Source organism: Ambystoma mexicanum, chromosome 9 (assembly GCF_040938575.1).
Source record: "Ambystoma mexicanum isolate Mex_15411 chromosome 9, UKY_AmexF1_1, whole genome shotgun sequence".
NCBI classification, from domain to species: Eukaryota; Metazoa; Chordata; class Amphibia; order Caudata; family Ambystomatidae; genus Ambystoma; species Ambystoma mexicanum.
In genome coordinates this window covers 670,531,021-670,554,807 of record NC_090931.1, presented here as the reverse complement: position 1 = coordinate 670,554,807, position 23,787 = coordinate 670,531,021, and the positions used below count along the sequence as shown (strand labels likewise).

Sequence of the window (23,787 nt, the reverse complement as noted above, 5' to 3'; positions counted from 1 at the left end):
GGGATACTCTGGGCCCAGAGGCCGTTTCCACTGGCGTAGTCTCAGCCGGCTCCGCCGGGGTCGCAGAGACCACTTCGGTAGAGGCCTTAGCCGGGTGGATCAAGGCCCTCACCACCTCAGGTGCGTCCTGGGCCTTCGCCTTGGGGGGAGGGTCAACGTCTCACTCTCCCTTCCAGATCGACCGGGTCCACTCCAGCGGCCTACCCGGGTTCTCGGACTTCCTCTTCGCCGACGCAGAGCGCTGGCTCGTGGTCGAACGTGCCGGGGAAGTAGCACCCTGCTTGGCAACCGAAGAGCCCGACCTTTCGGCGCTCCCGGAGCCTGCGGACTCACGCTGCTTGGCCTTCTGTTGGGCCCCGTCGCCGGGGCGCCCTCAAAGGACTTCTTCGCCTTCTCACTTGCTGTGCCCTTCTCGAGCCAGGTGGCGAGGCGGGAACGACAATCTTGTTTGGTCCGTTCCGAAAGGTTCTTGCAGAACGCACAGTCCTTCTTCATGTGCGTCTTGTCCCCATGCGAATGCTCGTCCTCCTTGAAAACGTTATATAATCCGCATCAAGGGCAGTTCCTGAACAGCTTGGATCCGGGCGTCGAGCTCCCTTTGTCCTGGGCCACGTCTTGAGGTAGGCCGCAGATCTTCTGGAATCCTCCAAGAAGTGTAAACTCGACGAAAACTTCACCCTTGAGGGGCGTAGAAGAATTCCAAAACGGGTCCCCGTTATCGGAAGTAGAAACGGTGGAGCTTGAGGCTCGATTAAACCGAAAAAATGAGAAATTCTCCTGAAAAAACGTGAAAACTCAGTAAAAAACTCGAGAGCTAAACACGAGGACTCCCAACACTTGAGCGTGCGGTAAAAATCTGAGGATGGCTGCCAGGGGCGAGGCTTAGTGAGAGGGCAGTCATTGGCTGGGGGCAGTATGACCCAGTGATCAGTGATTGGTTACTACTAAGAAAGACAGATCAGAAATGAAACTGATACTGATTTTTTCTTTACCGAGGATTCCCAGCCCGATGACGGGGAATATTCATGAGCATGTGAATCCATGCCAGACTTCATGCTGGAGAATAAAGACAGGTTCCGCTGCGCACGCTCATAGTTTTCTGACCTTTTTCTACCGGAGAAGCCGACGCTGGAAATGGACTCCTAGAAGATAGCGAGCAGTGGTGAAAACAACCTGCAGCTAAGTAGTGTTTTATTTCTTTCTAGACATGATGTGCTGAAGTGTTTACAAACCCTGTAATATGTAAGAAGCATGTAAGAATGTAAAGTCTGCTAAAGAGAAATATTGATCAGGAAAGGTGCACAATAGTGACAGACACGTTGGCATGATGCAATGCTGATGCAGTTGACCCTCATTCTGCTTTTGGCTTAGTATAGAAGTGATCTCACTGGGTTTCAGGCATAAGACCCGGGGCACTAAGTTTGTGTGCATGAATTGTATGAAAGGGCAGAGATCAGCCCCAGGAGGGGATGCCGGAGCACAAGAGCATGATTTTCCCTAAATCCCCTTCCCCATCCATAACCTCTACCTAACCCTCTTTCTGGTTACTCTCAACCCCCTACCTATCCACTCAGCAGACCCTAACCCTCTTTCCCCGGCAGGTTGCGGAGGCCTGCGGAAATCTATATTCGCAGGTGCTAAAACCTAACAGGGAAGCAGGCGCTCCTGCTGCCTCCACACAAGAGTGGGCCAGGATCTGACACACCCAAATGCCAGCGGCCTTTGCCGAGCAGGCTTCTCCGTGAGGGGTGTTGGCAGTGTGGATGTCAAGAGGTGGCCATGGCACCATACTAGTGCCTCTGCACTAACATCAACATTAACCCCTTTCCTCAACCATCGCAAATTTATTTTTCAAAATAATTGCGGCCCTCCAATTGCGTAGGATTGACTTTTCATGAATTATGTTGCAAAGGACCTAAACCCTAGACATTCACATTGTGTGTCTATTTAAAATATAGCTTTTATTTGTATGTCTCCCAGTCTTTGAACAACTTAAGGTGGTTTGTTTTAATAGTTTTACAGTAAAATATACATATAGTACTTATAAGTGTAATAGAATGGAATCTGTTATTAACTGTATAAAGAGCAAGTGTGCCATGCATAATATCCCAGGATGTGTACTATTATTTTTTCATTTCTATCTGCAAGGAAAGGAGAGGGTATATTTCGAGGGATTATGCTAGTTTGCAGCCCAAGACAGGGGGTAGCACGAGTGAGCAGAAGTAGGAAGAAGAGAAGTAGCTGCCGTGTTCCACCTCAGGCATTACAAAGAACTAAAATCGGAGAACATGTGTTGAGAAAAGCTTCCAAACTGTGCCAATTGGAAACCGTGCATTCCAGGTTTTACAGTTTCTTTTTTAAATGTTTTTTTTATTTAAGTGTATGGTCAACATTTGGCCTTTACACAATATCAAATATAACAAATCATCATACAACATTTAAAAGGAAGAATAAAGTTAAAAACAAAGGAAATAACATTTAATTCAAAGAAAATTTGACTAATAAATCACCATAATTGCTAACCGGGACAAAAGCAATTATATAAATAAATACATTTCATTTGTGCTTTTTCGCTTCGAGAGGAAAGTCTCTCGAGCTATTCAAAACCAGTGTTTTGATTTAGCCCTTTAGGCTATCCAATCTTTCATGTGATATTCAGCGGCCGTCACAATCAGAGATTTTGCCCTATAGAGGGCGCTCCAGAACTGATCTAGTGTGTAATCCAAAAATGCCCGATAGCCCTTCTCGTATGGGCCATGGCGCATACTGCATTGCGTGAGTAAATGCCTCGAAGATTCAACAGCTAGCTTGCAAATGTGACAGACCCTCATCCCTTTTGAGGCCAATCCAAGCCCCGGTATTTTCATAAGTCGGTAGTACTTCTAAACGCAAGGTCAGAATAAAACGCACCAGTTGGGGGGGATGGAAGGGAATAGGATTTTACTAAGTAATTTAACAGAGTGCTTACGTTCAGTTCCCGAGTCGAATAAAAGGTGGTATTTCCGCTTTTCTGAGAGGTAATCAATGGATCGAATAAGATCATAATCCTTCGATTTCCTTTCGAAATCTGTTGCATATACTACCTCCAGTGACTCAAGCAGTCCCTTCATGCCTACATTCACAGGGTTTCTGAACCAGTTCTTGCATGTCGGTAAACCATACACTGCGTGCGCAACATTGTCCATGGTGCATTGTTAGATTTAGTCTTCCTTTTCCCGGGTCACTAAAAAGTATAGTAGCCCATAATTAAGACGCTGCCAAAAGCCAGAATACATTTAAAGAAGACAATATAATTTCCAGTCTGATGACTTCAATCGGGACTGAGGCCGGAAGGCCCAACAAGGATCTTAACATTTTTCCCTTAAGTTTCTTAAACCAAGATACCGCGCCGAATGGCAAAGTTTCCAGGGCGTACAGGATCCCTGCCACTACCGAGGTCCTATATACAGAGAGTTTGGCCTCTATAGATCTTCCACCCTGTCCATAAATAACATTTTTTAGTGACAGCGATTTTATCCATGCCATGGAAGAGATCGCATATGCATGGCATATGCGATCAGATCTGAAAGATGTGCATACCTAGCTATTCAGAAGTCTCGACTAGTGCCACCCAATCACCATGTAAACCACTTCCACCGATGAGCCCCTTTACCGATAATCATAATCTTTGTCTTTCTTGTGTTTACGCGGAGACCATTTAGTTCGGCATACTCCAACAAGGCGTCAAGCGAATGTTGGAGGCCCATTGGTGTACGGGTGAATATGGAGGCATCCTCTGCATTTGTATTTTATTAGAACTTATAACGCGCGTTCATCCAAAGCGCTGTACAGCGTATTAAAACAACAGTACAAAAAACTATGAAAAGATGAGGGAATTCAAATAGCAATTCTGAAAACAGACAGTCAAGGACAGAAGGAGATGCTTTTTTAAAGAGACATTAAAAAGAGAAAAACAGTAATAAAATGGAAAGGAAGAGGTAGAGTGTCCCAGTGGAGGAGCAAGAAGCTTGAAAGAGCAAAAGCGAGACTGAGCACAAGGTGGACGAAGAAACGACAGCTGGAAAAGACACGAGGAACGAACAGAACGAGAAGGGGTACAAAAGGACAGAAGAGTGCCAAGATAGTCGGGGAAAAGAGATTTGAAGACGAGGCAAAGAAAATGAAATTTCATTTGAGCGTGAAAGGGTAGCCAGCCAAAAGAGGCAAGTGATGCTGAAATAGAATCCCGATCGGAGAGAAGGCAAAGTACACGAACAGAAGAAGGATACATTTCAAGTGAGCCAGACGAGATGGGGGAGGAGGGGGCGAAAAGTGTAGTAGAGCAATAGAAAAGTCGAGAAAAAAAATAAGAGGGAATAAGCAGTTTGGTTGCATGAAAAGTGAGAAAAGAGCGAACTTTGCGATTGTTATGCAAATGAAAACAGCAGGACCGGGACGTAAGGGAGATATGATGGGTAAAAGAGATTAGAATCCAAGTACAGACCAAGATTTCGTGCAGTGGGGGAAATGGAAAGGGTAGAGGGTGAAAAGAGAATAGATGGTAATACGCATAAGTAATACAGTGAATTGTCTTACCCCCAAAACTCAGTGGATGATTATGTGCAGCCTCTAAGGCATAGATGAGAGCTGCCACATAAAAGTAGTACAACAGTTGCGCAAGGACACAACCCTGCTCGAGTCTGGCAAAGTAAAGGGGTTCCGTAAGTATGCCATCTTGGGATAACCTTACCCTAACCACAGTATTACTGTGCAACAATTTCATAAAATAGAGTAGCGAGCCTTCCAGGCCCCAGCCACTTAGCTTGTCCCACAGTCTTCCCCCATCTACATTGTCAAACGCGGACCTAAAGTCCACAAAGTACATATAACGGTTAGAATCACAGTGTGTAAGTTATGAGTGTGAGGAGCACCCAAATAGCGTGGCTAGTACTATGCCCCTTCCTATAGCCCATCTGAGTACTACTTAGGATGCACATTGAATCAGACCATGCAGAGAACTCCAGCAAAATCGTCGAGCTCCTGTCCAACATGGCCAATAATCGATAATTATTTGGGTCAAGACGTGGCCTCTTGTAAGCTGGGATCAAAATTCATTCCAGCCACGTGGGAGGAGGGCGGCCGGCGTCACACACTCACAACAGCAGGGTCCTCACGAGTTCAGCCCAACACTGGGGATTATTCCAGAGGACTGCATTACAAAAGCCACCTGGGCCCATGGCCCCAGACAGTTTAGACTTCAATATTATTGAATTGATGTTTGCCTCCTTCATATGGTGCCAGACCAGAGAGCCAGTCTTAGTGATATTTAGCACCTGGATTGAGACTTAACTGTCGACCAATACGTCTTAGCTATGTGTGCAGCCCAGATATTTTCAGAAATAACATACCAACCGATCAGAATCAGCTGGGCTAAAAGTTCGTAAAAGGAACCAAAATTTCTTAGTATCACTTGTCCTAAGCATTCTGTCTATGAATCACCAGTTGCAGGAATGTATTATATTTGTAAGCGCGTCACCAGTTTTTATAACTCAATCTGGCTAACGCTTTGGCTATACCTTTCACACACATATATAGAGTCATTTTTACTTATTTCTGGAAGGGTAATCTTGAGTGGTTTCTTCCTTTTGGCAATGCCCAGATCATGCAAGACCCTTGGCCTACCTTGTGGATTTTTCCTACAGATCCGATTAATCACAGATACATTAAGATTTCAGGTCCCAATCATAATAACTCAATAAATCTACATGTTTCCCTGATAGTTCTGAGATTCAGATTAAAATGGTTGCTGTTATATGAGGATCAACAATCTATTTCCTTGGAAATGTATAATATAATTTACATTAAGCCTTTCCTTTGGCGTTTACTAATTAGTTGACATGTTATGCTAAGAACTGCATGATCACTCATGTCAATAGAACCAACAGTAAATTCAAGTGAATACTTAATTACAGAATTGACAAACATAAAAAAATCAATACAACTACTGAAAATTCCATTAGACCATCTCATCAGTAGTGCCCCAGAACTACTGGCAACCAGTTGTAGGTCAAATTCCAAAAGAGCTTCGCGCCAGGCCAAACCCTTTGACCGGGCAGCCGTACATCAGCCTTCCCCTGTGCCTCCTTCCAGTGTGTGCACTCTAAGTTGAAATCACCAGTTAGTATGACTCCCGCACGGGGATGAAGGCCACACCATAACCCTAGGGTCACTGTGACTGCAGTTTAGACAAAGTAACGGACAAAAGATTTTTGTGAATAGGATTTTCAAGGAGTTCAACTAGATTATATCCAGCTTTCACACCAATACAGAGTCCACTTTCTGGCCATCCCTTAAGGCAGAGGTCTTCAATCTGTGGGGCGCGTCCCCCTTTGGGGGGGGGCGCCACCATGCCCGGGGGGGGGGGGTGCGCGATGCCTGGCACAGAAGAAGAGTAACGCTTTTTTTTATTTTTTTTTCCCTGCTGCACTGAACTGAGCATGTGCAATGGGGAGCCACTGGCTCCCATGCACAACCAGTGCGATGTGCTGGGGGCGTGGCCATGAAACAGGAAATAAACGGAGCCTGGACGCGCGCTTTCCTGCATTTGGATCGCGCGTCCAGGCTGCGATATGGTGTCCTGTGTTACTTGCTCCTGCTGCCGCCGCCCGTGAGAGGTACGTGACCCCTTTATTTACAACGCGGCTCCCCCGTGGCAATATGCCACAGGGGAGCCGCGTTATTAATGCAGCACCGGTCCCCCCTGCGCCCCTCTCACTTTACAACCCCCCACATTAGGGGGCATGGAGGAGAGGAGGCGAGCGGGGGACCAAAACTGCTCTGCCGGTGCTGTATTAATAACGCAGCTCCCCCATGGCCGATTGCTGGAGTCCAGCAATCTGCCATGGGGGAGCTGTGTTAATACAGCAACGGTCCTCCCTGTGCCCCTCTCCCTCTGTGACCCCCACATTAGGGGGCATGGAGAAGAGGAGGCAAGCAGTGGAGTACCTTTGCTGAAAATGTTGGGGGAGACATGACATCTGCTGAAAAGTTTCCCCAGCTAAATGAATGGCGATAAAATGGTGTGTCATGAAAGTTGGGGGGGGACACAAACACCCCTGTCCCCTCTAAAATTACGCCCATGGAGGCAAGCGGGGGACTGAAACTGCTCTGCTCTTGCCTCTGCCTGTATTAACCTAGCCTCAGCCTGTGTTACCCTTGCCTCTGTTACATGTTGTATGTGACAGCCATTTAATTTTTAATATGTCAATGGTGCGAGCCTACCCTATACACAAGGACCTTTTCATGTATTGCTCTGCGCTGCAATGCTATTCCCAACTGGCCATTGCCCCTCTCTGCACAGCTGTCAATGGAAGCAGCACGTCATCCGATCTTCGTATTTCCCTGGTAGGTGCCAGTGCCGTTTGAGAGTAGGTAGGAAGGGCGTCTGGGGGACAGGGGTGGCAGCGCCATGCGGGTCATGTATTTGAATCAGGGATTTCAACCCTATCTATTTCTGGGGCTGTACCCATCTCTGATGCATTTTAACCAACAGCTGGGTTTAGCTCCTGCTCATCTAATCCTAATTTGAAGTCTCAGGAAGACCCATATATCCTTGTGTAACTGTTCCGTTTTCATTGCAGCAGCATTGCTCCAAGCGTCAGTCTATCTATCAACCAAACCACCTGTGTTCCGGCAAGAAAAACCCAGTGAAGCACTTGCCCCAGTCATGCAGGTAAGGATTTATTTTCCCTCTGTGCCATTGGATGAGTAAACATGCTGATGTTTTATATCCAACCTGTGCAAGGGTGCACCTGCAACCTAGTCCGGGGCCAGACTGCAAAAAGAAATTAGAGCTAGGGCTGCATGATCTAAATAGTAATTCTTCTGAGGTTTGTACCAATGTATTTTAATCCAACCAGTGTTTGACCCATTTTTTTGTGGGGCTTCCCTCCCCCACTCCCAAGGTTTTCAGACTGTTTTTTGCTGAATTTTTGCTTTTAAAAAATCTCCTGTCCTTTTTTCCCCACCCCATATTTCTGACCCTTTTTTGCATGGGGTGTTTCTCACCAACCCCAACTTTTTCACATGGCTCAGTTTAACTCTTTGCATGTGGTATTGGCCATGTTTACGCTTTTTTTGGGGTGCATTTTTACTTTTTTAAAACCGTTTACAATGTTTGGACAGGTTCAGGCTCCTTTTCTCGATGGATTTTTGTTACTACAGGACAGCAATATTGGGTGTTTTCGTTTTTGTGAAATAAATATCCAACACTATTTTTAGTTGAGTCCTCTGTATTGTAGCAAAATCGGAATGCTTTGTTCACAAATATTTGTCCTCTAATCTGATTTGAATCATTGCAAGCAACGATTTTGAAACAACGTGCTGTTTGGCATTCACTCCTTCGTTAGGGGCACCATTCTACTCCAGCGCACGATAACCGTTCGCAACCAAGTACAATTTTGGAGTCCATGTTTATAGGGGGGCCTGGGCCAGAGAAATTTTTCTTAGGGGGGGCTCGGGGTCAAAAAGTTTGAAGACCACTGCCTTAAGGACTGGAGCGGCAAGATTGTGAACCGTGGTTTAGCCATCCAATTCAAACAAACAGGTCAGCCAGGTTTCCTGCAATGTAAACACCTCAGCCTCTGTCAAGTGATGTAGACCTCTCTGGTTTCAAAGAAATTAGTTGGAGCCGCTTGTATTCAAAGACACCACCTCAAACGTAGTCGTTTCTTGTACAGGTGAAATTCAACAGGGACCAAGCACATGGGACCAACAAACCTCCAGCCTCAGAACATTGGCCCTATAGCCAGCACTCTTGTAGTCTGCAATCTGTCGAGCATATGGCCCAGGAACCGCTTGGACCCGTGGTTGTTTGTTCAAGACCATGGGACGAAAGACAGTTAACTCAAAACCCAAAGCTGCCAAAGCTTGAACATGTTTACAAATTCGTTCAATGACAATTGGGGAAAAGGATGCCATCACCTAGTTCGAAAAACTTGTCAGGCGTAGCAGTTCTAGCAAGTTTATGTCTTTAGTTGTAATTGGACAAAGATCAGGTATGATGTGCAATCATTCCAGTAACCATTTTCTATTTAGAAAGGGGCTCCTGAAAGATTGAGAAACTTCAACCAACTTGATGCATCTTATGTCAGCATACCAAGAGGCGTCAGTATGGTAAGAAGTATTAGTACTCAGTTTTTTTAGCCACTCTCACACAATTGTACCAGGCTTCTGTTTTTTCCCCCCGGGTCTACACACCTTTGAACTCCACCCTGCTCAACATGGAGGGGGGCACTAGAGAAGTCAACACCTGTAACAGGTTTTGCATGAATTATTTTGCTGCACATTAGTTGTAGTGGTCGTTTGAGTTATTACAGAAGGTCTTCCTGGAGAAGTGGAAGCTGTGGCAAATGCAGGAGGGCTAGCTGTCGACACTACCCATTTACCCAAAGGACCGTGCAACAAAACCCTTCTTATTTCTCCATTTGCAGACTCATTGATGACCAAGTAGGGCCCAGACGTTGGAGGTGGAGGACAGGTGCAAGAAGATTTGGTATTGTTCGGTAACAGGCCCTCATTTCGCTGCGTCTTTTTAAAAAATTAACAATCTATTTTGACCAGATTTCTTATTGGTTTCAGGACATTTAGTGGACTCCAGAGATGGTGATGAATTCAGCATGGATTGTTCTGTGCACAAGGCCATTAATGCCTGCTCCTCAGATTCAACCGAAACTCCAACAGAGCCTATCCGTACCTCGGTGAGCTCTGCTGAATTGAGTGAGCAGGAATTTATAGCCCCAGGGTTTGAGGAAGGAGGGCAAAGTGTGACCGCAGCCCCAGAGGCAACAGATGGTTTCAGGTATAAGTACAGGCCTTGCACATTATTAAAAATCCCACTAGACCTGCAGGTCGAGTTCCTTAGTTTACATACTCGACCTAAGAAATGCACTCGACCCAAGGTGACTGGTGACAAATTATTTACCAGTGCTTTTTGTAGAATAGTGCGTGTTGCAATAAGCACACTTCATATTGGGTGTAATGCTGCAAAGCATTCACAGTGAAACTTGCATTTGCCCATTTCTGCAAACAAAATGTGTTTGCCTTAAATGCAAAATAAGTTTCTAACATCCCCATACTCGCCAGCAGGGTTAAGTATCCTGCAAATGGTGCTCGCCCTTCATATAAACTACTCGCCAATGCTAATGGGCTAGTAGATTTTGCAAGCCCTGAATTATGAGTGAATGATCTTTTGTCTGTTGTAGCTTTGCTGGCTTCCCTGAGAGCCTGTTTTGAATTGTCCCCAATTTCCTGTTCTGGCCTTCACTGCCAGTAATACAGGCCACCGATGTTTCCTCAAACAATTTCCCCATTAAAGACTTTGACCCATTGCTCCTCTGCAATGCTCGAAAAGAATTGAAACAGAGCATCGATTTTAGAGTCAAGTTATTAAAATTGTTTACCACAAGACATACCTTTACTGGAGTAGATTTCCCCCGGTGATCAGAATGATAGTAGGGAGCGTCGGCCTGCCCCCTCACAGTCGCTTGACAGAAACCAGTGGAAGAGAGTAAATCTTCCAAATCAGGAGTAGCCGAGAGGAGAGAGCCCATCACATTATTGCAATCAACATTAACTGGGCTCAAAGAGTTGCGTCAAATTTATGCAGCAATTCAGGAGTTAACCATTACTGTCAATGTTAGCGAAACCAGGAGAAAGGTCTATTGCTACATTCAGAGGAGCCTGGGTACATATGGTTTCCTTTAATGTAGGACCTGTGCATGCCACAGAACCAGCACTTGGCTCAGTGGAGGAGGGTTCCAAGAAAATAGTTCTCTTTGGTTGTGTTGTGGTCTGGAGTCCCGAGCGATCCTTGACCTCCCAGGTCACGCCTACCATCCAGTTGATTTCTGGGTCGTTTACCGCTGTGTTGCGGAGGCCATACATATGGAGTTTTGGCATGATGGTTAGGAGCAGAAGGGTGACAGAGAGCTATCCTTGGACCAAATAGCTAAAGAGTTGACAGAGCAGACTGGTTTAGTACTCAGGGTGAGATAGTCTTAGTCAACCTCAAAAGCTGCAGGACTGCAGTCTGCAGTTGCCAACTCTTGCACCTTCACTTCTGCCTTGTACCACCGCAAGCACAGACCCCCTGCCCCCCCTCACAGCATGGCTGCTACTAAAGAGATATATATATATATATTATATATCCAACCCAGCACGGCATAGCCCAGCCCAGAACAGCAACTTCCCAGGCACCTCAGTAGCACGGTAGCACTGTACCGCAGGGTGCAGTATGCACTCACCGCAATTATCCACACTACACGTGCCCGGCGGCCTGGAGGCTAAATATTAACAGCTATGTATTCAGCTATATGTTCAGCACTATAGCTGTTTTTCCTTGGACTAGCTTGACCTAACATGTGCTCTTGTACTCCTTATAGAGATTTATAGTTTACCAGCCGTCGGGGTTGGGGGCTTACCATTTACCACATTACACAGGGAAGCTGCCGGCAATGAATTGCAGCGGGGTGACAGTCTTGGCTTCTTAGCTCACTGCTCAGCACTCACCACTTAGCCTAGGACCGTCGGCTCACTGCATGCTGCCGCTCCACCTGTAGGCACCCTCAACAGGCACCAGACAGGTTTCCAGAAAGTACTGCAGGCTCTCCAGCTCACGGCTCGCAGCTCACTTCCACCGAGGAATAGAGAGTTGGAGGAAAGCACCAAAAGAATCTCAAACAAAAGGGTGTCAAGCTGCACTGAATCACAATTGCACAGCTGCTTCCGACACACTTTTTCTGTTTCTTTTAAAGCGCACAGATGCATTTGGGTGTAGAATTTTTATGACAGCCAATTACTTGGGATTCATAGTGTGTACCAGATGCAGTTAGATTTGCACTTGGCAATACGCTTTCGGAATAGTGGGATAATGTATTGTGCTGCAGGGTTTCTCTGAGGCCAGGTTGTGTCTGGTCTTCAAGTTGATGATAATTGTATAGTGCAAAACAAAAGTGGGGCACAAGATTAAATAGACTGTCAACCCAGTCAGTTACTGCTCTCCAAATGCAGAACACATCAAAACAGATTTGGAAAACCCACAAACCTAAATTCAGATACAGTGCAAGACAGCGAAGTTAGGACCCGTTCATTTTAATATACAAGCAATAAGTTCCCTTAGAAATTCTTGATATGCAAGATTAAAGGCAAAATCAAAAGTAATTGCTTTCATTCAAAATTTAATTTTTTATACACGTCACAAATTTGGTAAAGCGTTGGCGCTTTGCAATCTTATGTAGCTTAGATTGAGAAAATGTGAGCATTTGCCCTTAATATTTGGGCAATAGCCAGAAAGAGTTTACCATCACATCTTGATAGACTCAGAAGAACTAGGTTTCTAGTCAAGATCTAAACGGCACCCTCTTGAGGAAAAAAAATGGAATTATAGAATGCAAGGAACAGTCATTGTCTAACAGCATGAAAATGAATTTCATGGTGGTTAGACCATTTCCACGAAGGCACTCAACGATAAAATATTCAAAAGTTGGGAGCTTTAAGGGTAACAAAACAGCATGAAATAATCACAGTTTCTAAGCACTTGAAATAAAAACTACCAGAAGGGTCTAGGATGAAGACCAAGCACAAACCGATCAAATGTTCACAAAGCAACTAATCATTTTCATTACTAATCAGTTGTCAATGGCACATTTCTCAGTGCCTTTAGCTGTACCAAATCTCATAAGGAATTTCTAAATTTGCGTGGTATTTCCAGATTTTCCATGCCCCACCTTTTACCAAATGAGTAACTATTAATTTGGCAAATTCTAAGATGCTCCTAACAAAGTTCATCGAACACCTACTTAATGATTGGGCCAATCACTTACCCATTCAGATGTCTATTTCCATTATTTGTGGAAAGAAATTGTATCAGGCAAAATATCTAAGCAAACTGTTCCACTCCCTTAAGGAAGTGAATCCCACACAAATACAAGAGAATCTTGTTAGCATTCTTAGTTTCAAATCAGATTACATCAATGCAGCACAATCCAAAATACACTAGCCAACTGCTTCATCCTTTCTAAAATCCATGAGGCAGCAAGCACTATCTTCTACAAAATACAATGGCTATGCTGGCAATGCCTTTTCATCCACATCAAAATGTTCCATAGTTTTCTTCTATCGTGAACTGTACTGATTAATTTTATGGCCCAGCAGATCCACCAACCGGCTTGAATCACAACTCGTCCCTAAAGAGAGGACACACAAACAATCCTTCTCTGGTCATGCACCCACCCTCTGGAACTCGATCCATGTGTTGGCTCGGAAAGCCCCCAAAAATCTCCAATTCCGTGAATCTCTCAAAACAGTTTTTTTTTTTTTAAAGAACACCTGACTAGGGACTAATTCCAATAGACGCACATACCAATGAACAGACCTCATAGTACTGCACTGTTAAAAGATGCTAGCCCAAATCCCGGCTACCCAGACTCGGTACAGCGCTCTGATGCGTTTGCGCTAGGTCCACGCTTTAAAAAATAAAATCCTCTGATTCTCATAAGATTGTATTTTTTTTATGCTCTTATATAGTGCTTCATGCCAGAATCCTCCAGCATGTAGTGCTGCATAACGCGTGTTCTCATTTTTGCTTATCACTACTTATTTTATCAACCTCGGAGGGATGAAAGGCTCAGTCGTCCCTTGAACAGGATTTAAACTTGCTGCCCTCGGATCAGAGAGCAGTAGTTTGGGTAACTAGCCACCATTTGCTAAGTTGGCCATGTGATGCATCTGATTCAGAGAAACCCATCTTTACCTTGATGCATTGGCTCAACTTCAGTGCTGCCAATTGTCTTTATTTTAGGGGTAAATCTATGAAGTTGTGCAAGGCAATTCAACTTTCCCATCCTTTGTTGCTGAATTCATCCTGCTTTGCCCAGATTAAAAACGGATTTTAAGAATGCAAAACTGAAAATCTGATTCATTTTAACAGCTGCGCAACACACATGAATTTCAGAAGTTTGGTGCCAATCAATCATAAATTAAGAAGGATTTAAGACGCAAGTTCGACATTATACCCTGGTCCTTCTAGTTGTCTCAGGTCCATTTTCTCCCAACCCCAATTCAATTTCCATATGAAGAGATCTCCCAATTACTTTATGGTTGTCTGCCCAACCATTATAATTACAACCAATGTTCTGTTATTGTTGATTTTAAAGGATGTTAAATGGCTTGGTTAAAATCCAGGTATAAAGTGTATGATCAAAACGGCCTTTCAATCCAAAAAGACTAAGCTCCCCCTGCTTGTGTATTTGGTGCGTTTATTAACCTAGATGCAAATAGCGATGGTTGATAGAATCCACAATTGTTCAGATTGTTCCTCAAGTTGCATAGCTTGTTTTCAAATTGAGCATGTATGCCTCTACTAAATGTTTTTGGTATTCAGCTCTCCTCTCATTGCATATGACAAAGATTGTATCTTGACCTCTAAAGAAAAAAATTATCTTTCCTAAAGCCACTCTCCCACCTCACAATATTCCAAATCATCAGGATCTTCCCATAAAAAGCCTTCAAAATGGGGGAAAGGTGAATGTTTGAAGTGAGTATATCTGCCATACATTCCAGAGGTGACAGAATCGGACAGAGGAGCAGAAGAGTTGGGATGCACATCCATTCACCAGTTCATATAGTAAGCAACAGCCACTGACTAGTAGTTTGGTCACAGCAATCAGCCATACTACAACGGTCTGCAGAATGTGCACCAATAGGAAGCAACCATAATGTAACAAAATGAAGAGTCTATAGAATAGGAACTCCCATCTTCTTCTACTTCCTAACCTCCATTGCAGCCACACCAAACACCTAAAGCAGACTTTAAAAACACCTTGCTAATGCCCCCAATTTTGCACTCCGTGCTTAGATGCCACACAGCTGAGCACCCCACTGAACAAGACACACTGACACCATGCTTACCACCGACACCTGCTGATCAACATTCCCAGAGTTTCAGGCATGACAGCGACTGGGCTAAAGTTGCCACTGTGGCAAAGAGCAAGCCACAGACAATAAGGATGTATATAAACGCACATGTCCTAATGACTAAATAAGCCCAGAAATGTGGACACACGTGTATTGCAAGGATATAAGGGTTAATTAGTACATTCCGGTTGTGAACAGTAGAACACTTGCCCAAGTCATGGCACTATCCAGGCTGGTTGGAGTTAACTATTCTGGCAGGGATTCTCAAATCTTCCCTTGCTGCACCCTTAATACTGTACTACATAATGGAGACAGATCGGGGGTTGGCAGATGTACATTTCATGCCCATTTTATGGTCACAAGACTGGCTGCCTTTAGTGGCCAAGTGCTTTTTGTCGATCATTTGTCTGGTTTATGATTTCAACCATAAACCATTACTAGCAGGTTTTCAACCTCCAGTCAGCTCCACAATGCCAAGAATGTGGCGAGAGGAGCCTGAACAAACTTACGTACTCACACACCTTGAATTCAAGTTCCAAGAGTAATCTGCCAAAATGCATTCATTCATATGCTATTTAAACCTTGTATAAACAATGGTTTCATTCACATTCCACCCTTTTCTTACACTGCAATTGTATCACGTTTCTATTCTATAAAACGCCTAGTCGGTGCACTTAGTGTATATGTGCTGAATTCCAAGCTTCTCATTTTCATTCCTTTTTTAGCCATCATCATTCGGATAGACCTTAGTATGAACTGAAAATGGGCCTTTAGTTCCTTTTGGAACTTTCCAATGCATTTAAGACAGGGGTTGTATTCCTTCCAGTGGCAGCCCATTTGTCATTACTTAGGATGAGGTGCTTTGTTACCTTTTGCTCGGTCTGTTCCCATCCAGGTTTACCACCCTGGCTTCCATTCAACACGTTTACAGGTCTTCAATAAATGACGAAGTCTGTGGCTCAGTGGACTAATGCACCCACTACAGGGTCCTGTGGTTGACCTTATGGTCACAGGCTCAAATCCTGGCAGGTCCACTCAGCCCTTCATCCTTCCAAGGTCGATGAAATGAGTACCATTTAGTTGGATAACAAACATCTGTTATCTGTCAATAGCACAAAGATGCCCATCTGGGGGCAAACGTGCTTTCTACAAATACACTGGTTATGTTAATAAATTAGTAAAGCTAAATTGGGCAACCAGCCGGAGCTCAGTGCGCTCGTCTGTACCAAAGTAATCAAAGACCCAGTATTTCCACTGGAAAGGATGCGCCTGCAGAAGATGCTTGTGTATTGGTGGACACCTGTGCCCACAGAGTCCAATTAGGAATTATAAACACAAAGTCACACAGCCAATCCGCGCAACAGCAATGTAATCAAAAAGTGTAGCCACTTTGTTTTGATTATATGTACATTTAAATACATTGCTGTTGCGCAGATTGGCATTGTAACTGTTTAAGAAATTATTATATTGTAGACTTTGCATTTTAGACCATATCCATTATATTGCTGTGGTCAATCACAAAACAACAACTACTTGACTAGTATGTACTTCACCGTGTGAAACTCTGCTAATGCAATGTGAGTTTATTTGACTTTTCTCTATATAGAAGAATTTCAATTCATTTTCAACTTGTTTCAGGTTGACTAACCAAGCCGTCAGCCTCCTCCATGCTCTCACTTTTGTCAAGTGGGAACAGCTGTTACTTTTCAGTCTTGTGGAACCTGCACTGCCTCAGCTATCTTAACAGGTTTAGTGCCATTATCAGTCAGGTTCCCTGTAAATATCTTATGAACAGGCTGGACTAGATCATACAATCATGATTATGCTTCTTATCCGTACTGGTTCAACCATCTTTTCCGATACGAATATTTGACAAAAATGTTGGTCACAGAAAGCAACTTTTTTTGAGGGTATCATACATTTGTTCTACCTTAGATCAGCCTTAAAATGACATTTCAGAAAGCTCAACTTTAACAAACTTGAATAAAAAATGTTTTAGAGATGGTTTCTCCTTACTCTGCCTCCCAAATACATAATACATGATTGGAATTACCACATTTAGAATCGAACCTGACCAGTAACAGAAATAACAAATCATGAGGAGAGAAAACCCCATATAAAATACCAATATCCTTCTACTGTAAGAGAGCCTGCTTCGGCCCACATTAACTGTTCATCAATTAATGTATTGCTGCCCTTTATACAAATAGCCAAATCATAGCACCCTGCCTCGGGCATGCGATATACAAGTGCTCCTCTGCTGGATGGATTTAATGTGAGACTTTCCATTACCACCTCTGTTGCTCGTTTGCCAAGTTTCCTTCATTTATACTCCTCTACCTTCCCACGTCTAAATGTATACAGTGTTCACTCCGATTCCTGACTGTGTCCCAAAAACGTGGAGAGGGGTGAAGAGCTGTGCATGAATTGCATTAGTCAAAAGTAGTCATATCTTCAATAATTGTAATATATGGTACACCATTCGCCAACATCACAGCAAAGGCACAGTCAATCAACACTTCTTGGACACCATCACTGGATTACTCTTCTTAGGTATCCAATCTACTCACTGTCGTGGCAAAGTCAAGTGATAGAGTAAAATGTTATAAACCACTAACAAAAGTGCTCTTTCACTTGTATTTGTCAAAGATTCCTAATGTTGTGAACTTTACTATCCAGCTTTATTGAGGATACATTAAAAGTTCCATTTGCTGTGTCCCCTGCAAGTTATCTGAGCAAGTAAGCGATCATAGTGATGACAAAAAGAACAAATTACATTTTAAGGATTACCAGATGGATGGCATTACGCAATAGGAAAAGGGAGGATAGGAAGATGTCATATGCATCTATACAAGAACACAAACTCATACATTACGTCTACTGGAGAAAGTGTAGCCCTCTGGTACACACCATCCAGGTACCTTTGGTGGTTCTCCCTCGCCCGATACATCAACACATGTCTTAGAGGGGACTACCTGGAAGCAGGTGGCTAAAGTGCAAGGTTCTAGAGGTTAGAGCACACATGCCGGTAGTATGAATAGCAATTATTCACTCCAGAACATTCCTATAAACTGCAGTAGTTATTGGAGTTCAACTAAGGACCATTACTCCAAGGGCAGTGATCAGGGAAAATCTGCAAACATTCAGAGTCAGATGTCAGACACCTCGTATGTACAAGAGTCATGTGAGGCAGTTTTACAATCTCAAAATTAGACCTGTGCCAGCTTTGGACATTTCTAGTACAAGGGCCCTTTCAGGCAATCACCCATTGAGCAAGCTATGTCAAATGTTTTGCATGCAGCTTTAACTATTGGTATTTTCTGCACAGAGCAAAACTGTTTTGGGAATGTACTATGTACCACATAGCATGTTTCTGCTCAACCAACCCAAAGTACATACCTTGTTTAATATAATTGTGCAGGTTGGCAAACACCAATTGCACACATTCGCAGATGTGCAGAGACTACCGTTACAAATGTGGTACTATGCTGGGAACAAATTGAAGCATCCAAATGGAACTGATTGTTACATACTACAAATTCCACAGATTGCCTCCTATTGATTGCGACATGGGAATAAGCACATTAGCAAGCAGAATCTTGCTCCGACATTACTGGGTAATGGGAACAGAAACATTTCCTTAACTGCCTCATTGTAACTTTACCACAGCTGCAGATTTAAACATTACCTCTGCTATTTTTCTTGATGCAAGGGTCATTTTGAGGCATTTGTTTTTTAAAAAAGGAGGGAAGTGTAAAAGTTCTAAAACTGAACGAAATGTCCCTTTTCTGGCATCAGAATCCAAAGGGTGCCAATTGAGGTTTTCCATTTCTAAAAGGAAAGGGCAAAGTCCTATTATTCAAGTAGAAGGAAAAGAGTGAACATTCAGGAAGTGTGCTCTCTGCAACCAGACACTTCTTTTGGTTGAAGGAAGTTGGCTGGAAAGGTACTCTGTGGTCGAGCAGCATGCCTCCTATAAAGCTTAGGCTTCTCCTTTATAAAACGTGAACTACAGGAGGATCTGGGATGAAAAGGCTTCAGCTTGGATTGCTGATACTAACGGTATTCAGATTCACTCTGTTAGAGCCGTTTCTACCCGTTCTTCTAACCTATTTTCCTAAAGAATCAGTGACAGTAAACATTGTTCATTCAAATGGCATATGCAGTCTTTCCACATGAATATTTTATTTTGATTGATCTTTGCCAAGATCATATTTCAACTTAAAAGCATATTATACATCCTTTTGCAAGATGTGGAGTTTAATAGAGAAGATTTGAAAAACACTGAACGATTCAGATTGTTTTGTTAGTGGCACAAGTAGCATGTGAGGGGGTAAACTGTATCGCTCATAGAGGGAAATTTTGTGCCTTATACTTCCCGGCCGGGAGGGTAAAATGCTACATTCTTTGTGTGGCAGTTACTATAATCCTTCACCTTTAAATCTATCCAGTGTTAAATGGAAAGGAGCTCTTAACTCCTCTTTTTGATGATTACGCATATTTGGCTTCTGCAGCCTTAAAACAGAATATAGAAATAAGCACCTTTCAAAAACCTAAGGCATCTATAATGGGGAAGAATAGGTCAAGCGGGAAAGATTGCTTTAGAAAGGTAAGAATAAATTAGATTGGAGTTTTGGTGTTTGTGGAGAAAGGCCTTAGGATACTGCACACAGTGAACTTCAAGGACCGTTCTAATATGAACATACAAGTTCACAAACTTAAATAATTAAGTTTCTGCTCCTCTTAAAACTATCTTTATGGGTGTTCCTGTGCCATGTATTTTATTGGGAAGTGACCAATACCACACAGAAGACCCATTTAACATTATATTTTGAAGATGGGTGAATGTTTTGACTTTTAACCCCTTTGGGTAAGATTTTAAGAATGACAACCAAAATACAGGAGCTAGTGTGACATGGCCAGGGGTCTCCAGGACTGGTGCCCAAACTTTCCGCCAGTACTTACCAAACCAGGAGGAAAGCACAAGTAGATCTGGGACTATGGTGGGCCATTCCAACAGTACGAGCTTTCACTGATGCCTGGTGCAAAAAAGAGAAACTATTGGTCCAGCTGAGGCAGAGCACAACACGGTCTGAGCTTGAGGAGACATCGCCTTCAAACCTTTTGGAGTGAAAGCCAAGTGGTTTAGGGGCCCACACAGTATGGGCTAGTCAAATGTGGGCAGGCGACCTTGCCATTGTGACATCTAATTGTGATTCTCACTGGCCAACATCTACAGTGGTGAGCAGCTAAAGAAATTAATGCTGATGAAGGCAGTGGGGGCTTCTTTAAAGCCAGAAATCTGCACCATGCTTAAAAGGTAAATGCAACAGGAGGTAGGCAGGAGAAATTAGACTGCAGATTGTCAAATTCGCTTGTAATGCTGTGAAAATGCCTAAATACAGTGGCACTTTGATGCAAGTTGTTCATCATTTGAAGCCAGTAGCTTGAGAAGGATGTCATGAGCAGCGTGTGGGCACACACAATACAGAGGAGGACGACAAGAAAGCACATCAGGGCTGTGCAAAAAGCACCCAGTCACTTAGAGGGAAAGAAAGGCACTGCAAACATAGGATCTGGCAGGCACATAAGGGACAGAGAAAAGGCAGACATGTATCAACATTGGGGTTCCTCAAAGTCTTTAAGGCTGTGCAACAATAAAACCTTCAATCCCTGAACAGAAAAGCAGGATGTTGCACAAATCTAAAAGAAATGGTACTGGATTCAGCAGCATCGCGAAAACAAAACAATCTAGATGTGTTTGTTCTGACCTTCCTCTTGTGGGAGTGTTTTGACTAGCAATTTGGGTTCTCTTGCAGAAGTATGTCCCACTGGATATAACTACAAAAAAACCAGACAGGCGGCCAAAGTCGGCAAAAGAAGTTCTAGCCCAGTACAGTACTCTAAGAATTAGCTGTGTTCTGTCCTGTAGACAAATTGCATTGTTAGTTGTGTTTAATCTGCTCATCATACGCTGATACCAGCTACAGTAGGTAACCTAGGCCCATCACTACAGTATTCTCAATTCTAGACCCGGACAAATAAGCAACTCTCGCAGCCTACGGTACGTATTGCTCACACAACTAGCGTGGACACAGGCCGTAGGCACGGCCAAACATCCATGCCCTGGACTTATTCACAGTGCGTCACCCTTTCTCAACTCTCATGCTGAACTTCCTTTGCTTCTTGTACTGGTGGCCTTGAATCATGTTCCCATCTTCATCTTGTAAACTGGCTTGCAACATTATGTGTTACTACTGACTTCTGCAATTGTATTCACTCTCCCCTCTTGCTTCTCCACTCTTTTGACTGCCAACTCTGTTCTCTCCTCCTTTCCCCATCTCCTCCCCTTACTTTCTTCTATGCACTTACTCTATCAGAATTGTCCCTGGACCTAGTATGATAGCAACCTCGTCTGCCTCCCCCCCGTCCTTGTTCCCCCCCCCCCCCCAGCACTATCTGAAATGTCATCAGGCCTAGTATGATAGTCGCTTGTTTTGTTCCCCCCCTACCTTTCTGCATCCCTCTCCCTCACCTTTTGTTTTTCTCTGGCTCTACCAGAAATGTCGCCAGGCCTAGTACGGTAGTCACCCGTCTGTTGCCATTTCCTTCCCACTCTCCCCCTCCCTTCCTTATCTATGTCTTAGCTCTTGCACTATCTGAAATGTTGTCAGGCCGAGTACCATAGTTAATTTCACATCCTTACTGTTCATGGCCTGTAAGAAAGTAATTGTATTTTCCCTTGTTCCCTCCCTTGAAGCGCTTTGACACACATTGTGTATAGGCGCTATATAAATAAACTATATCACATGCCCGATAGAACACGTCTACGGCTAAGCACTTCCAGCCTAGTTTCACATAGCCGTCCAGACTGGAACACCCGACGTACCACAACATCACTGCCACTAGCATACAGCGACCACCATCCGGTATAGCTGGCCTCACAGACTCATCAACAGCAATCTATCTCTAACCTCAAGAGCACCCACCCACGTGTCTGAGCTCTACTGGGCTGCTTAGTCGAGCCTTGCCAGCCACCCAAGTCTTAGAATGGCAAACCTGCATACACGCATCTAATCTAATCACTTAGAATCTCTAACCACATCGACTACAGTCACCAAGGCTGTTCAACCAAGGAAAAGGCGCATTGAGGCCACACAAGTGGGGAAAGAGCGCTATATAAATAACAAAATACAAAAAAATACAAATACCCAAGACTAGGAGGGAACTGTAGCACTGGGGAGCAAACCACACGCAATTTTGTGCAAGAGGCTTTTTCAAACATCAAAGCATCAAGAGCATGAAGACATACACAGTGAAGATTTGTATAGCTGATCAATATTGCGGTACAGGTCAAAAGCAACCGTCAAGACAATTCATGCACTCAACAAAGCCATTTACCCGAATGAAATGGCTCACCATCAAATTTGCACATAAAACATACAGAAAACTGATATGATCCAACTAAAACAGTACCCAGTTGGGCAGTTCAATCGACTAGTATCAAAAGAATGAAGGTGGCTATGGATAATCAAAAGCGGTATACATTTCTCCTGTGAACAATTGTTTAAAGCTCTCCCAGTCATGGGAATGGAGTTTCACAAAGCGAAAAACGTTCCCAATTAAAACATTAATCCATCTGAATTTCCACATACCTCATGTTCTATAAAACATCCCCTTTACACTTATCACCAATGATCTAACATTTTATCATCGTATAGCACTATTCATAGAATTGTACTACTTGCTTCCCGGTCCAGAACAGTGCATTGTGAAGGACTGGCAAATATAATTTGTACAATGTACTCCTCAGATCAAATATACTGTGCATGATCCTGTAACGTCACATTTTGGCCATATCATGTATAGGCGTTTAGGCATTCACAGCAAATCAAACTAGAACCATAGAATTTAAAATAGTCTGTACTTACTGTAAAGTGATGTGTCCGTTGGGTTTGGGGGTGGAAAATTCTCTGTGAAGTTAACATTACACATGTCGGCGCTGCAGCAACAGAAACGATAAGTGCCATTCTGGATCAATGATGGTGTAGTTGTAACCACACACTCCTCATAGTGACACTCCAATGGGTCACTTACCTTTGACCAGCAACCTGAAAAATAGAAGTAATTCAGAAAAGTTGGTCACAGTAAAAGTGAAGCAAGACATAAACCAGTGTAGTATTAAGTGAGCATAAAGTATTCATCATGAGATGCTGTGCTATGCCCCAGATGAACAAGTTACTTTCTTACCTGGTAACGTTCTTTCGATGGGATGGTCCGACGACGTATTCCATATCTATGACAGTAATCACCACAGCTGTGCTGCTTCGGAAACTTTTTCGGCGTCTGCGTCCTGCGTCGATGACGTCGATGCGCCGCCGTCGAGGACCTCCTCCGACGTCCGACGTCATCCGATGTGATAAGTAGGACGCACGACGCCAGTAGCCTCAGTTGTAGTTTTTTTCCCCCAGAACGTGTGACAATAGTCAACTGCCAGTCCGACACAAAGCCTTGCGGAACGTAAGCTGCAAACGCAACAGAAATTCTGCAGCGGGGAAGGCAGGGCGGGAGCGATATGGAATACGTCGTCGGACCATCCCATCGAAAGAACGTTACCAGGTAAGAAAGTAACTTGTTCTTCGAGGGGATTGGGTCCTCCGACGTATTCCATATCTATGACAGACTCCCAAAGCAGTACCAAATCAAGGAGGAGGGAAAGAATTTAGAAACAAAATTTAGAATAGCCAATCAAATAGCAGAGCAAAGGACCGCCTTGCCAAAGGCCAGATCCTGCCCTCTGATGGAATCGAGGGAATAATGCCGCACAAATGTATG

The 23,787-nt window shown here is 43.7% G+C and overlaps 1 protein-coding gene across 1 annotated transcript in view; it reads right to left on the bottom strand.

The window, feature by feature from the left end:
- The window catches only part of BMPR2 (bone morphogenetic protein receptor type 2), a 696,097-nt gene that overhangs the window by 492,654 nt on the left and 179,656 nt on the right, over positions 1–23,787 (bottom strand). The window contains exon 3 of the mRNA XM_069615513.1: positions 22,884–23,063. Coding sequence (XP_069471614.1) covers positions 22,884–23,063 — 180 coding nt within the window. The remainder of the gene's footprint in view (positions 1–22,883; positions 23,064–23,787) is intronic.